General features: G+C 32.3%; 1 protein-coding gene across 1 annotated transcript; it reads right to left on the bottom strand.

Moving 5' to 3' along the window:
• Positions 1-3,015: 3,015 nt before the first annotated feature.
• Positions 3,016-15,637, bottom strand: LOC132751742 (T-box transcription factor TBX20-like). Its single transcript, XM_060741956.1, has 8 exons — positions 15,109-15,637; positions 14,561-14,660; positions 13,324-13,440; positions 12,438-12,594; positions 10,309-10,443; positions 5,299-5,363; positions 4,115-4,224; positions 3,016-3,836 (listed from the first exon to the last, which is right to left on the bottom strand). The coding sequence occupies exons 1-8, from the start codon at positions 15,329-15,331 to the stop codon at positions 3,265-3,267; spliced, it is 1,479 nt and encodes a 492-aa protein (XP_060597939.1). The 5' UTR covers positions 15,332-15,637; the 3' UTR covers positions 3,016-3,264.
• Between the last annotated feature and the right edge of the window lie 2,265 nt (positions 15,638-17,902).

Below are 17,902 nucleotides of genomic sequence, written 5' to 3'. Positions count from 1 at the left end.
TAGCGACGTTACTGTCAACAATTTGTAATCTTAAAAGACACCTATGTATAATCAAAGGATTAACACTAAATTCTGTTATAGATACTACCGTATTTATTCAAGTAAACGCGTTCAATTATGCGATAATCTAGTTATAATTTCGATACTAATATAAAGAAGAAATACTATGAAAGGTAGTTTATCATAATCACCAATGGTTGTGTTAATTTACGGTATATATCAAATATATCTTGCATCATTTTCTGTTTTATCGTTTTCAATTTCATCTTAATAAATGAATAAGTGAGAAATACTGGAAGCGAATGATAATCATTTATATTTCGGATCCAGCAGGTAATGGGTTAAATAGTTCGTGATGAACGCAATGTCATCATCTGCATGCTGTCTCTTCTTCATGTGCTATAATTGACAGATCTCCTGCTACTATGACATTATGCCCCATCTATTGATCTAAGCAACTTCTTAAATGGATAGGGAGCGTTAATCTTGAGGTTACGGTGTCTACCTGTTAAGCCAGGGATCAGGGCTTCGAGCCTTACTAGGGACATGCCCTTGACGTTTTATCGTATGGTTAGTTAAAGGAAACAGACCCGAAAGTTATTGAAAAAAAACTTTCAAATTTTCTATTAAAGACATATTCAAACTGTTTTTAGAAATCTAAATAAGGAATAAGGTCATCAACAACTTTATGTGACATGATTCGAATCAATTAGAAGTGTGAAATATGGATAAAGACTTAAATATGATATTTCTTTTACTTTGTTTTGTCTAGCATACTAAATTTCACGGGAACCAATTCGTCTGACCCAGAATTAACCCATTGTTTCCTGTGTACCGTATTTAGTTCAAGGATTCACATATAATATATACAAGACTTGAGATTCCTTATGTCAACAAATCAACGTGAATCGATAAAGAGATCCGCCACTGAGATTTCAATTGTCACAGACAATTTTGGAATCTTCATTATCTCTGCCAACACGCTGCACGGAGATACCATTTACAAATATCTTTCTATTAAAGCGAACTTTATATCCAATGTGCTGGAATACGTTTGTCATTTTTGTTTAAAATCACGGTTTATTTTCATAAACACACGCAACTTTAATAACGACAACTTATCACAGCACGTCAGCATTATACGAACTATCCACACGCAAAAAGTGCACCTAAACTAGAACATAAATCTAGCAGGACAGTTTCTTCAGTTGAAATAATCCAGCGTCCCTGGTGAGAGGAACTTTTTTTCTCCATATAATGAGATTACTACTTGGATTATAACAATAGAAAAGACCAAAATTTGTTTTGATGTTAATGTCATGTACGGTATTTACCTAATGCACTTTACTAAAGAGTGCAAGTTTCGCAATTGTGGTACAAAGACAAGAACATATTTCGTCGTTTATATCAATACTTGTATATTTGTAGGATAACTACAGATAACTGCAGCAATTATACAAAATGTAACTATCATAATAATGAAATAACTGGTCTGTGACAATGATTATAAAAGGGTTTCCATATCCAAGACCATCGTTGCTGACCGTTGACGTTTCTGGCCAAAGACAACAGAAATAACCCGGTAAAGAAAAGCAGTCATCCTGCTTTGCGTCATTTTCATATTATAGATAAAAAAAATTATTGACCTTTAAACTCCAGAGTTTTAAGGCATTAATGACACACAAAAATGTTGCTCGCATGGGAAGACGTTATTTCCTTATCGTTCTTTTGGTAAACTGTAAGAGGAAAATGATACCTGTAACTTATATACATGTATATGTCCTATGCAATGTATAAAAGGTTTAGTGCTAATTTTTACACACAAAAAATAGTCATAAACCGTACCATATGTTAGAAAGCGAACGAATGTCATGTTTTCGTCAACCAACTTGTCAGGGACATGGAATGCAACTAAGGATCGAACTATCCGTCATCAATATACATTAAAGATCTACATGTAAACTTGACATTTGAGCTTGTCACGTGCCTTATGTGCACCATGTTGTTTTATTGTGTAAAGTCAATCCAAAATCAAAGGATTGTACATAACCAATAATGCATTATCATGAAACATGTGAACTTTATGTATGACCTTAATTTTTGACCAACAATTTTCGGGTTTCTGTGGATGTGCTATACACTTCTTCGAATTAAACAGGACTATTTTTAATGGCACGATTATGACCCAGACAAAAAGAGAATGGACAAGCTGATTTCTCGAATGCTCCCTTCGTGTAACGCTAACTTGCATAATTATTGTTATTACTATAATATGTATCATTTACTATTTTATAATCGCTCGGGTTTCATCTATAAGCGAAAGAACCAACTTCACCCTTAAATAACACCAACGAGATAAATGATATTTAAATTCCATGACCTGGCGTAGAATCCAGGCAAGTTAGTAGCAGGCTGATGGCATTAACATCTAGGGATTATTTGAAGTGACAACTACATTCCTATATGTCAAGGACGACTAAAAGTTAATCTCTAATTGTCATGAACGGTAGAATATAAATGAGATCTGATGCGGTTTTGATGAAGATAATGCCCATATAGGATGAAGTAGAATTAAGAAGTTAAAACTTATAATATCTAATTCAACAACATGATCCGGTGTCAAGAGACACAGGTGGGAGAAAAATCATCACGTGATATGGTCAAAATGTAACAATCAATGTGTTAATTGAAAATCAATTTGGTTTATGACTCATTTTGGTAAATTTACTACATGAGAATAGAAGAACTTGGTGATTAACTTAAATTTTCAGATTATACCAAGGTTTCGTCTTTAGTAGTTTAATATTAATGTGTTTAGACTGAAGAACTAATTGGCCCTCAATTTTTCTTTTTCCTAACTTTGGTCGGAAGTAGATACAAAATGTCTTTTTAAAATATAATTGTAAAACTCTCTTATCTGATATTAGTAAAATTTCACTTGCAGAAAAAAAACCTTTATTTATTTCTTTAAACGATTAATGATACATGTACTTCAGAATGGATTTTCTGTTCATTTGGACACTAAGTCCAATTGCATTTTGTGATTTTTGTTCTAAACACATTTGTTGGCGTTTACGATTAGGGAAGTTGATAACGTTGTTTTTGTTTTAACGATTGGGGAAATTGATAACGTTGTAATTTTTTTAGATAAAATGTTTTTAACACAGAATGCTTTTGACACAAAGTTCAATTTCTGAAAATTACTTTTACTTCATTTTCTATCAACAATTTATAGAAACAAAATATTTGGTTTGTAAAAAAATATCACAAACTAGGATGGGTTGAACTTTTCAACTCTTCTTCAACATTGTCAGAATTTCTTGAGCAAGATGTGCGATGATCATAATGGGTTCCTGGGGGAACTGGAAACATTGCGGACGGTACAAACATAAAGTTATGGTTCGACGACGGGTTTTGTAGAATTCCTTTATAATATGCAGCAAGAGTATGTGGATCAATGGGCGGTGATTGAATGCTACTTATATACGGGAACGCTGGGTGTATATCAGCGCCTTGTTGAAGTACTGGAGTTGGTGATACCGGCGATGTTGATAAATATGATCCTGAAGATGATAATGTTGATGAAGACGATGCAATGGTAATATCACACGGTTTTGAGCTCGATTTTGATGTTAAATCTTCCACTTTATCAGTCTCTGTGTTGTTTGTATCTTTAATGTTGTAATGTTTTTGTGTTAGAGAATTCTGTGCTGTAAATATTGGATTTGCATGATATAACATAGGTGGATACATGAGCATATGATTTGAAAGCCTTTGATCTATGAACATCGGTGAATGCCACATTGCTTGTTTTGATGGTGATAGTTCTGCGTGATCTGAAATTTGAAATGTATCATGAGTATAATCATGTCAATAAAAGTACAAAAACGATTTCATTCTTTGTACGGAAAACCCGATTGTAATCATTCGATGTTAGTTTTTTTGAGCATTGAAAAGCAGGATTTGCTTAAGCGTTTAATTGTTTATTTATCAAAAGGGGGTGTGAGCTGGTATAAGACTGAATGATTTGAATTATTTTTTCTTAAATAATTGTAAAGCATTAAATGTGTGATGATAATAATATACAATGTGTAACATATGTTCTAACATATACCTTGTTTTAGTTGTTCCTCAAACCGTCGTTTCCCTGGTGGAGAAGAGTGCCCGCCATGGTTCGTGTCAATAACTACACCAAATGACGCCATCATAGCTTCTAAGGAGCTTCTAAAACACACAAAAAACAACAAGTTTTATGCTTCCATAACAATTGTTTACACTAAATCATTTTCGTCTTCTTGATATTCATTATCAAAATGGAGTGGTTTTCTTAATTATATGGCTGTATTTATTTCTAATTTGCGTCTAAACAATGGTATATTTTAAAAAGTGTCATTTATTCCTTTGACAAGTAACATCGTTTCCTCTTTAACATTGTCAGCATAATGTAATTGTTTTATGATAATAAATGTTTGTCTTGAAAGAAAGCAATTGATGAATTGTATTTATAAAATGCTACAAAGCTACAGTGTGAGTTGTCTGTGATCGGTAAAATTTCGATAAAATACATAAGAAAATAGCTGAGTTGAAAGGATGGTTTTGCAAGTTTTAAATGAAAGAGACAGTTACTTTGCGAAAACAATCTTCTGATATGATGAATATAGTTGGTTTTTTTTATTTAATAATTATTTGTTTATATCTTATTTCGCCAGTTATATATATAGATTAATACACTTTATTTTGTTTTTATCATTCGTTAATACTCCAACAGTCTGCAAATCCACCATATCTATCTTTATCATTTTTCTTGTTATCAAAATTGTCATTTGTAAATAATAGAGTGATAATAAAGTGTTGTTAAATATAATCTATGTACGAGCGAACACCGACTGAGTTAAAGTCTTTATGAATGAATGCTAGATAATGACAATTGACCTCTTCCTTTTACAGCAAAGATAAACCTGTGTGATATCTCGTTCAGGCCATAAGAGGTGTTGAATTCTCACGATGGCTCACTTCACTGAGGTGTGTCACAGCATGCCAGGATGGCACGGGCTAAAACAATTACACGTTTTAAACCCACAATCATTCCCTACTAGATAATTTGATTTTGCAGATTTAGTCGTCACAACTACGAGTATGGATAAAGAATTGCAGACTTTGCTCGTTTTCGTGATTTGTTTAATAATTGCGCTGGTTTGTAACAAGCAGATATTATTATGATAATGCATACATCGGTTTTTATTGAATATAAATATGTCATAAATAAGAAAATATATGTTCAAATGATAAAATAAATACCTGCATTTGCCTGCCTCTCTGAATCCTTTTGCAAATGGGTTTCTTGCAATTTTTAATCTTGTAATCTGAAATGAAATATGATAGACAAATATAATTGATTTTTGTCATAGTTTGAGCGTATTTTTATTCTATTTATAAATGTAAATACTCTTCATTAATTTGGTAAAACGTACGTTTGCAAACGAATGTCCTACTTTGGATGAATTTAATTTTAAAATGATGGAAATATGGTTATTCATAAATGGACCACTGCTGTAATATATAACTAACAAGACTTTTTTATTTTTATTTTTTTTATTTTTTGAATATACTGGATTATATTAATGTTATTCTTTAATCCTGTTATTCGATGTATATACAAACAGCATTTTCAGCAATGGTTTTCTGAAATTAGTAATTCTAGGAAACGTTATACTATAAAATGTTTCATAAAATACGTTCGACAAAAAAGTATCTTGTTTGTACATGTATAACAAACTCTCAGTTTAAAATAGCTTTGGGGATGTTCTGCTCTTTAGTTAGTGTCTGAAGAAGCAAGACTAAATATTTTGAAAAAAAAGAACTACAACATTTTTGTATCATTTGTTATATGAATGATGTTGTAACCGAATACAATTCGCATGATATACATTGTGTAAGAAGATAAGCATCTCCTTTAAGCCTAGGTCACAAATAAGAAAATGCCGCCGGGCGGCGTCTGTTTCTCCAAAAAATCGCAATATCGGCCGGCGTCCGTACGGCGGCAGTGATTATCGGACGGCAGCAGCTGGAAATTTTGCTCATCGGGCGGGCGCCTTCGAGTTTTAAGTAATACTTAAAAGCTAACGGCGGCCGGACGATAATTTTTGGGGTCACTGAGTATAAATATCATCGAGCGGACATCGCTCGGTCGCCGGGCGGCGACCGGGCGATGATTTTTTGATCGGGCGATTTCTTGTTCTACTAAAACACCGTCCGATTTAAAAGGCGTCCGGGCGGACATCGGCCGGGCCCCGCCCGGTGCCTGAATAGAGACAAGTAGTCAAACGATTATCGCCCGGTACCCGGACGATTCATGTACAGGCACCGGGCGGTCATCGTTTTGTCATCCGGCGACCGGGCTGCTTATGTTTATTGTAATTTCAGCTTGAAGAAGTTGTAATTGCCTCAAAAATATATTTTTGAATTTCTTTTGAATACTAGTAAACATGAATTTCTTCTTCAATGTCCATGAGAATGTCTGATTGATTTTCGCCTTCTACGGCCTCGATACTGGCCGGTGGTGACTCGGTGTCAACAACACGGACCATCTCATTGGCCTTCCCTTGGCTTTGGCAACTGATTTCTTTGCTGGCGTAATTACAACTGGCTGATTTATAAAGGATGTCATTAAATGTAGTCATTGTCGCCCGGCGCCCGCGCGGCAACCGTCCGATTCACTTTTAAATCGCACAGGCGCCGTACGGACATCGGGCGGCGACCGTCCGATCCGTTTAATTCTTTCTGTAAAATCCATTCGGCAAAAATCGCCCGACGACTGTTTCATTCATGACCACGCAAGGTATCAGATTTAAAATCGCCCGGCGTCCACGACATCAAAAAATCTGCCGATTTTATAAAAATCGTTTAATCGGACGGCGCCCGTTTTATTTGTGACCTAGGCATTAAAGGATTGGTTTTGGTCAAATATGCAAAAGTTAATGAAGGCGTGAATAAATCGCAAGGAAATGATATACAGGAATTGTCTTAATATATAATTCGCTTTAATTCGTAGGTAGCTGAATGTCAAATTATCAGTATAATATTTGTTATTCTATTTTAATAGTTTACTTTTCTCGTATTGTGTATTATGTTTATTTACATATCATTGTCGTTTATGGCAAAAGATATATGTCAATATGTGCATATCTTATTATAATCTTAAATCTTGAACATATATATCTTGTTTTTATATGGTAAAAGTCAAAAGAAATTGTCTCACACTTATACCAGGTAGTTTTGTTTTAAAAATAGAGACCTCAAAATAAGTACTGCAATCAATCAAACCTCGAACAAGATACGGGCAATGATTTGACGACAATGACATAACACCATACCACTAATCAAATCAAAGATATAACTCAGTTTTGGCTTAAGTACATCTGTGTCAAAGTGATTATAGCAAGAACGAGATATCACCCTCACTGATACGACTAATCTCAACAACTACTTGTGTTAATCCGATCTGCGCTAAACATCCGCCAACCAATCTATCCGAACAATAGTTACTGTTGAAGCGTAATCTTGGAAACTGCCTTTTGTACCCTAAACCCGAGTATTAACCGTGTTTTTGAGACACTTGGGTGATAGACAAGCACAGGCTCATCAAAGACAATTCAGCTTATCGATGATTATCCTTTAATTCACTCAATTTTGATACTGACATACGAATAAAACTCATTGAATAATTATCGACTACAGAGTTATCTTGACGTTACAAAACATTTTGATACTTGTCAAAATCCATCGTCAATTCATTGTGTAAGAATGCTCTTAAGCACAAAAAATAACGATTCAAGCAGTGTTATTGTTTGGCACATACTATAGGGAGACCGCGGTACGTGGTGCCTAAGATAAAGGTATCAGCCTCCCAACCCCGGATTCGGGGGTTCGACGCCTACTGGGGTCCCTCATAACTACTCATGTGACACCTATACTGGTTAGTTCCGGGAATTGGACTCGAGCGCGATTAAAACAAGTTGCAAGAACTTAACATTTGAGCATAAATAGATATACAATCTAAAAACAAAAAAATATAGCCGTTTTATAAGTGGTATAACTGGTCTCACCACGGTACGGAATTAGACCGAACCCGTTGAAGTCTAGAAAGGAGTTCTTATAAATTTGAAGTGGTCCAATTTAAGTAATCTCTAGCTTGACTGGTAATCATTAAAATGTATTTATTGCATCTGTGTTTTTTTTTGTGTGTAATATGGTGACTTTGAAAGTTTTTTGTGTATTCTCTAGGACCTCATTTGTTGGCGGAAGGATGTACTACCAATAGTCAGGAGATTTTTAAGTGGTGAATTTAAACAGTGTTACAACAGAATGAAGATTTCTGAAAAAAAGTAGATGGCTAACACATTATATTTCGGGCATCATTTGACTTAGATAGTGTTGATGTTTAAAGTTGAAGACTGTATATAATTCATCAAGAACAGTTGAATCCAGAATTAAGCCTCAAATGTGACTGATTTACTATATAACAAAGAGTACGAAAATTCACTGGGCCGAGACCAACTGTAGTATACATTGTTTAAAATGAACATTCACAATCATGTAAATATTTTAACATGACAATTCTATATATACATGAATATAACATTTCATTTGTTACTTAACAGCTATTTTTACTAGCTACTTGTTTACATGTATTTGGTTACTTAGTATTATTTAAATTGCTACTGCTTTATTAGTTTGGGTTATAGTTTGTTTGATAAGCTATTGTTTACTTTGCTGTTTTTGCATATCTGTCATTCGCGCATTTTCCCATGTAAAATTCATTTTTTACTTTTTGTGTTAACACGTCTAGACAGTTCGTCTGTTTTAAGGGTCTCTTTTTACTCCATCAGTTTATTTTGGCTCACACGTATCTAACATTGTGTTTGATGTTAGATATTTATCTATCCTATCAATTATAACAAGGGCTAAGATTTTGATTATAAAATAGTGTCATATGTATGACCAGATTAAGCACATTGTAAACTGATATGAACAAATCACGCCATATATATCACTTTAAGTCGAAAATCGGCTGAATTTCTTGAAATAAACTTTTACAGTTTCCATTTCCGGAGTTGTCATTTATACAATTTGGGCAGCCAACAGTATAAAGCCTGGTCAGACTGTATGGATGTGCATGTATGGTTGGCTCTATATTGATTGCAAAGACTCATCCATTTTGACTTCGGCAGGAGAAATATTACACTTAATACAATGCATTTTGTCTGTCATAATAAAGATAGCAGCATATTAATTTGTTTAAATGACCCTTTTCTTGTATAAAACATATAATCTAGCAGTACATGTATATGCAATGCCTTCTGCCATGGGTTTGTTTCTATTTTATTTAAGGAATATTGCACACTATATTTTACAAAATTCGTTATTTAGTTATTTTATTTTCTTTCTTTCTTTATTTATTTATTATAAATAAATAAATAAATAAATAAATAAATAAATAAATAAATAAATGAATAAATAAATAAATAAATAAAAATAAAGAAATAAATAAATAATTTATTTATTTATTTATTTATTTATTTATATGTTTCAAACAAAAACAAAACGAGAAACAACAGCAGCAAAATAAAAAAAAACAACAACAACAAAAAATGTTTCCAATACCAGAGACTTGTAATACAGAAGGATAAGAAATTCTTAAAGTAGAACATTTTTCTAGCAAGACCCAAAATGCCTTGCGCTAGATTCATTGCCCCTTGAAGTTGGTCGATTTCTGGCATCTTGTAACCGAATGTTTATGTTGATTATTGATCTTGATCAGTTTGTTTCAATATTATTATCATGTCATCTAATTTAAGCATATTCACAATTACTTTAATTTTGTACAAAGAACATTTCTTTGCAAATTCAAGATAGCGGAACATGGTCTCTGGAAATCTCACGAAAAATGTGAACTTGCAGGATCATTTATCACTGATACTATTTTAAGTGTATGATGCCATAGCTTCAACTCCATTCAAATATAGCTCTGTGCTAATACATAATATTGTATCCATTAGATTAAAACATAAAAAATATGTAAGAATTTTTATTGATGAGTACACTTTGAATAAAGTTAAAAGAGAAGACATTAGATTTTAAAAGTTCGAAACAAAAGGGGCGTTATAATCATTACATGTATCTAACAACGATATTTGCAACAAATTGAGTTTGGTGAAAATTTTACTGCAATGGTGAAATATATGTAGAACCTGGTTTATGGTGTGTAAAAAAGGAAATTAACACGTATAATTATTTTGAGCTTCGTACCTCTTGATTTTGGTATGCTGTAACGGCTATGAAAGAAGTTTGTGGGAAAGTTACTGACATCAGATTATCTGTCGTACCCCTTTTTTCTTCGATCATTATCCGGGGCTGAAATTTCTGCATTGATAACAATGATATCTGAAAAAGTTAATTCGATTATATCAGCAGATGTTCTTTTCTCATTTATAGTTTTGATAAAGACATTTATATTGACATTAACAAAAATATCAATAACAACCTTTATAACGACATTAACAACATAATTTAATAAAGCATTTATATCATCATTAATAACAAATTAAATAACATCATTAATAACGATATTAACCAATACATAAATAACAACGACATTTATATAAATAATCACAACAAAAACATCACATTTTTTTTTTGTTTTATGATAATGACATTAAAAACAACATGTTCAACACCATTAATATAAAGATATTAATAACACCATAGACATCAACATTAATAACATTGTAAATATATTTTTATAGCACCATTAATAACAGTATTAAAAAATGATAACATTATATTATTGAACTCTGTAACAACATTTGAATTCTGATGGTGTTCACGTATAACAATGTTGGATGATACTTCTTTGATAATTAGAGGTATAAAATGTTCAAAAGAACAATATTCTTTTTTGTACCTGTTTTGTCTATCATTATACACAAATTATAAAACATTATTTTTTTTCAATATGTTTTCCATACAATGTTGTATTCCATTAATTATAAATAAACATAGCAGATAAACTGCCACGGTTTAACTTATCACTGGCACTAAAAGCATGTAGCATTTTTCGATATACCTGGGTACCATAAAACACACACAAATACAGGAATACAGAAAATCACGTTGTTTTTTTTATTTCAAATGGTACCTAGATGTATAATAAAGTCTCGTATAAGCTATAATCTTTTGAATTGTGTTCGAGATTTATGTTTTAATTCTCTGAAGTGTTGAAAGTGTTTTGTCCGCATGCACTTCAGTAATATGCAAGGTTAAAAAAAGCTGCGTACATGCTGTTAAAAAATATAGTTAAACAGCAATTGAATGGGTCGTTTAAATAGAGTAAGAATTGCAAAATCTCTTTAACTATGTCTATGTCTAAGGTATAACGTAAGATGCAACATCTTTCTCCCCTTCAGCAACGTCATAGGGAATTTAAATTTTATAACATTAAATGTCTAGAAGCCAATGTAAGCAAAGCTTAAAAGAGTCATTCAGTCACTTGAATATTTACCAACTCTGAAAGGTATATAGAGACTAAAGTTACAATTAAGTGAACAGATAAAAATGGATATAATTGGAACGTAAAACGTCACCCAACACAGAAAACTTGAAAATTGTACTCGCTCAGTTTGATTCGGCAAGCTACTGCCTATGTACCCAGTAGCACCGGCTTAAGCAGAATTCAACATTTTTATATAAAAAAGTTAAACAACATTCGTAGTGATTTATATAATTGTGATCATATGGCATCTCCAGTATGAAATGTTGCATCAAAGCCCTATCATAGGACACAATATGTATAACTCGGCAGCATCGTTGATCACGATATATTGTAAACTTGATAGGGCGCATACTCTCAAAGGCCTACTAAATATATACATATGAGTGCACCATGGCAATAAATCATCGTCAATTTTAGAAAAGATTAAAGGGAATATCATGAGTTATATCCTCAGATATCTACTGCCATAATATCATAAATAAAGCATGTCTAGTAATAAATGCAATCAGTCTCAGACGGATATGTTTGAAACATCCGGAAGCCTGGTATATTTTCACATTTATTCAGCTTTTTTTGGTATGGAACGCTGATGACGTCATTTTTATGTATCTTTAGAAATGGGAATTAAAAAAACATGTCAGATTAGCAAGAGTATTCTAGATCTAGTTATTATCTAATTTATACGCATATGGTCAGATTATATTCATGTATACATGTCTCTTATAAATCTGAGTTGGTTGGTCTTAATGTATTTAAAATGTAGACGATTTTTGTATATCATATTTGTAAATGTGGGAAAGAGACTTGAATAAACGAATAAAATATATAAATAATGCAGATCTTATTTTTAGGTACTGTATAGAAAAAAAAACCGTAAAATAATTACCTGTCCGGTGCCAGGTTTTTCATGATTTGTGAGCTTTATTTTCTCAAATGAAATCACTTGTGACGTCAAATATTCTCCTGTCATCGGGGATTCTGGATGGTCATATGTTTGATTCTGCTTCATGCTATCTCCAACACCAGAAACCATCCATCGTGAACTTTAAAATAAATTATAACATTTTGTAGTTCTATGTTTAATATTCAAACAATTTTTGCAATACGTACTACATTTGTTATTCATCACATACGTGTTATATCGCGCAATCAAGATTTATGAATACTGTAGTGAGATTTATGAATATTTGAAGGTTTATGAATATTTCAAGGTTTATGAATAATGAGGTTAATTAATTAGTATTGAGATATATGAATATTTAGGTTTATAAAAATTGAGGTTTATGAATTAAAATTTTAATGAAAAGTACGATATTTGAATATTAAAATATATGAAAAACTTTTTATATGTCTGTATGAAATTTTGTAAATCGTTTTTTTCCATTCTTTTTTAAAGCTGCATGCTTCCAAATGAGCAAGTAAATCATCCTTAAGAAAAATGTACTCAGTTTTATAGAAAAGTAAAAATATTAATACATGTAGTTCAAGTTATAATTTACCTGATATATGTATTTAATGGCTGATTTTGCAGTGGTTATCACCATAATTATATCTACTGCGTGACTAACACAGTAAGGGTTATTTTTTGAATACTCTGGCCTTTTTTGGTAATGTTCGAGTGCCGTTTGCAATGTGTTAAAATACATTTTTTGTTCACTTGACAATATATTACTTTTTAAAGCATTTAAAAAATTTTCATTAAAATCTGCCATGAATCTGGAGGCATGTTGCTTTTAAAAAAACATTTCATTCCTTGTAAATTGTGTACCTACCTATGGTAAACATATCTATATTTGTTTTTGTCAACAGGTATAAATTCCATGGACACTCTATACCTAGATGTTTTCTTTAAACCTGATATACGAATCCGTACGGCTGGAAACATTCGCCTGAAAACAGAAACACGTGCTTCTACCTTAATATTTGAAAATATGAAAATTATGAAAGATTTCAAAATATGAAATAAAAACCTTAAGAATTCTTGTAGAACTGGTGTCAGGAATTTGACATTCTACTAAATTAACAAGAACATGTATTAGTAGGTGACTAAGACGATTATTCGCACTTTCTATTGTGATTTAAAACTTAAAATGTAAAATAAAAATAGAAAAAGACATTATTTTATTCGTTGCCAAAATCTGATTAAGTTTCAAGCGTTGAAAAAAATGTCTAACATGTTTGTTAAATAGTTCTGGATTCTGTAGAATATGTGTTTGTATTTTTATTAAAATCATACCAAAAGTATCTAAATTGAAAGCATATTGTTAAAAAACGTGTAGTTCTAGGGTTGCAAATTCCTCTTTAAAGCTACACTAAAATTATGCTTAAATAACAGTTAATTATTACGTTAGTAAACATGAAAATAAAGTGATTGTACGTACTGCTTTTGAACTTTTGTTTTGTTTATTTCGCTAATTTGGATTTACTACTTTGAGACAATTAACATCAAACGAATATCTCATATACTAAGTACACGTTAAACATAAATTCTGGTTTTGATCAGTTATAAATTTTCGAAGTATAAAATTCTATATAAATTTTGATAGAATATATTTGATAAATTTGCAATAATAATTCAGATAACTAAACAAAAATAAAATATCATATTTCTCTAACATTATTTGAATTTGATTATTTGAATATTTGAACTGAAATCTACCGTTGTAGAGCTCAGCAAGAACTTACTTTAGCAAGAGAAACATATTTCACTTGGAGACGTTGGCTGAAAAAACAGCGGGGTTGACCTATAACATCATTTACAATTTATATACTATTTAAAGAATTGGACAAGTTACTAGTATATATGGAAAGATTGCATTGTAAGTATCAACTGAATGACACAGTTCTCTTTCCGCTTGGTGCTGGGTGCATATTGGAGAAATATATATATAATTAAAAAAAATAAACTTTACTTTGAAGTTTATAAAATGTCATGCATATACCAAAAATCAAATCAGATGTATTGAGGAAATGCAGGAAGTAGCTGGGTAATATTTAATTATTTCTTACCGTCCTGTTTTTGTGATTATCATCTCAGTTCCAAGGGAATGGAAGGCATGCCAAAGTTCTGCCTGACAAAGTTCGATCTTTACACAGTCCCCTCCTTTATCTGTAATAGACATGTATTTCATACAGCATGTTACATTTTCTTGTCATTAAATAATGATGATAAGTAATAAATAAATAAAGAAAATGCACGTTTGTTTCTATTTCTAAGACATTTGATTCTATTCTTTCACGCCAAAGCTGTTAGTATTTATTTATTTATTTACTATATCTCACTTTTTGTTTACATTTTAAATATATAACTTTTTTCATAGCATTATTCTATAAAATAATTGAGAATTGGTAAAGTACTATGGAAATATGTAAATAAGAAAATGTAAATTCTTTGCTCCTTGAAAAATAGATGTTTTTCCCCGGAAACATTGGGGAAATTTCATTATTATTTTTTACAAGAGTGTAACTGTTTTTATTTCTCAAGCTTGAACTTTAACAGGCATACATTGTTTTAAAAGAAGCATTAATTACAAAATTAGTCTCAAGAAATGACTAACCAAATACTTCCACTATACTTTTGTGGCGGCAGTTTGGATCATCGCCCATGAACGGACAAACTTCCTCGCCGTCGGGACCAACGACTTTGTCGTTTTTAACATCTTTAGGTGTCGTCTGCTTTTCTTTCTTTCCTAAAAGTTCATCAACAGAAAACGCGCGTGCCTTTGCACTTAATGAGCTCATTCTACCCCTGTCGGTCACTAAAGATACCTTATTCAACATTCGATTGTAAAATAATATAACCAGTGTTTTAAGATTTTTTTGTAATAGCAACACTACTAAAAATTATTTAACGCACAATAAAAGTTCCATTTCTGTTCTTATTTTCCTTCTAAAAAAATGCTTATTTTCTAAAGTATCCGATTTTCTCCGTCAATTGATACTATCAAATATCATAACTTTTTCACACCTAATAAAGTATTCATGTAAGTTTATGTTTAAGGTTTTAAATCTCTTGTTATTTAAATTTGCCAGAGATAGGAGGGGTTGTGTGAAAACGGCACGTTGAGAACAGCCTATCAGATGGGCGAATTTGGTGTGAGGAAACACCGTATGTAGCGATAACAAATTAGTATAGATAACGTCCTAACATCACTTAACTCGAGACACTTTAATACAATAGTAAAGACAATAATCATTTCATCTCAATTGAATGAAAAGGTATCCTTTGCATTTTTAAAACTAACCTGAGCAATTCAATGTATATATAAATTTGAATAAAAAAGACCTAATCAATTGCGTTATAATATACACGGGCAATGGCGAAGAAAACTTATGATTTATTATTAGATTGTTCCCTAATTTAGATGTTGCAAACAATAACTGGTATCAGAAGGTGATATCCGCCAGTACATGTATGTTGCTGCCTTTCGATTATATCATTTCATTTTACCTTTTCTGAGAATACATTAACTTCTTGTCATCTTGCCATTTTACAATTTCATCATAACTTTTAAAATGCATACTTTCAAGTGTCAATTGACTAGTCATACTTATATGCAAAGTGTGAAATCGCAATAACATCAATTGAACAATATTATGCAAGTCTGTTCGCATTAATGTTTCATTTTGGTTTGGAACTTTCAAAGGGCAAACTCAATACGGCAACAAGGACATCAAGTAACATCACTTAGAATTTTTGACAGTTTTGCCCTTTCTTGCGCATCCATCTGCATAGTTTATTTGTCAAAAGTTATACCCCCTCAGTTAATATTTGAAACAGTTCGTTTAAGAAGCGGTACAGTTTTAAAAAGTGATAAATATATTCATTATAATAACCCATTAGTTTGTAATATAAATTTAATGATATATAAAATCCTTAAAAGGTGCTGTTATAGCATTTTGATTAAATCTTAAGCCTTTATCTTGTATGAGAAATAACAGATTGACATTGTCAGTTTTTAAATACCCTGATATCAAGATGGCTAATGAGATCTTGTTTGATATAGGCCTCAACAGTTGGTAGGATTTTGAAGTACAACACCAATTAAAACTAAGATGGCAAATCTTAATGTGTGAAGGCTACTATTTCTTGAATTCGGAAACCTTAAGTCTAGATGTAAGGGATAGGACATGTTCTATTTTGAAAATCATGTCGTTCAGATTTTTACAGACCTCCCACAATGACAAGTAACAAATTATCTCCTGATAATGGGTGTAATGAATGAAATTCCAGAACAATTAGGGCTAAAAGGTAAACATAGTAGTAAGATGGGGGTAAAAATGATGTTGAAAAACTCTTCAGGAGACCCAAAGTTGTGTTATGTTCGAATCCTAAATTATTCCGAAAATGATTATGTCACGGTATTGAACTGTTCTCTAATTAGGGGAGGGGAGGTAGTTTGTAGGCGGCCGGATAGCATAGTCAGTAGAGCCGCAGTACGGTATTCCGAGAGGCCTTATAATGAGTTAAATGTGATGTGTGTATGTAGTGCAACACATTCTCCATAATGCGTGTATGTGGTCGAACGGTCAATATCACTCGCTGTTGCTCACGTAACACTACTCGCTGCATGGACATAATTTACTGAGTTATACTCACAACGTGAAAATTAATCAGTTATCACTACTTATAATATTGAATTACTGATTTCTACACGCTATCGCTCACTGAGCACTACTGAGCTTATAAACTAAGCACATTAGGAATCACAACTGAGCACAACTCACTCCATGACTATGACTCACTGAGCATTATCGACTCACTCAGTGGATATGACTCACTAAGCACTTCCTACTCACTCTATGAATATGACTCACTGAGCACTACCTACTCACCCCGTGAATATGACTCACTGAGTACTACCTACTCACTTAGTCAATATGACTCTCTGAGCACCACATACACACTCTATGAATATGACTCACTAAGCATTACATAATCACTCCGTGGATATGACACACTGTGCATATATGGCTCACTTAGCATTACATAATCACTCCGTGAATGTGACTCACTGTGAACTACTTACTCACTCTATAAATATTACTCACTGAGCACTATTTACTCACTCCCTGAATATGACTCACTGTGAACTACGTACTCACTCCGTGAATGTAAGTCACTGTGAACTACTTACTCACTCTATAAATATGACTCACTGTGCACTACATACTCACTCCATGAATATGACTTACTGAGCACTATCTACTCACTCCGTGAATATGACTCGCAAAGCACTAACTACTCACTCCTTGAATATGACTCACTGAGCACTACCTACTCACTCCTTGAATATGAGTCACTGAGTACTACCAACACACTCCGTTAATATGACTCGCTGTACACTACCT

The sequence above is a fragment of the Ruditapes philippinarum genome, unplaced genomic scaffold (genome assembly GCF_026571515.1).
Source record: "Ruditapes philippinarum isolate M1 unplaced genomic scaffold, ASM2657151v2 ctg76_1_1_1_1, whole genome shotgun sequence".
Taxonomy (NCBI): domain Eukaryota; kingdom Metazoa; phylum Mollusca; class Bivalvia; order Venerida; family Veneridae; genus Ruditapes; species Ruditapes philippinarum.
Note: the sequence above shows the minus strand (reverse complement) of the source record. Positions and strands in the feature narration are given on the sequence as shown.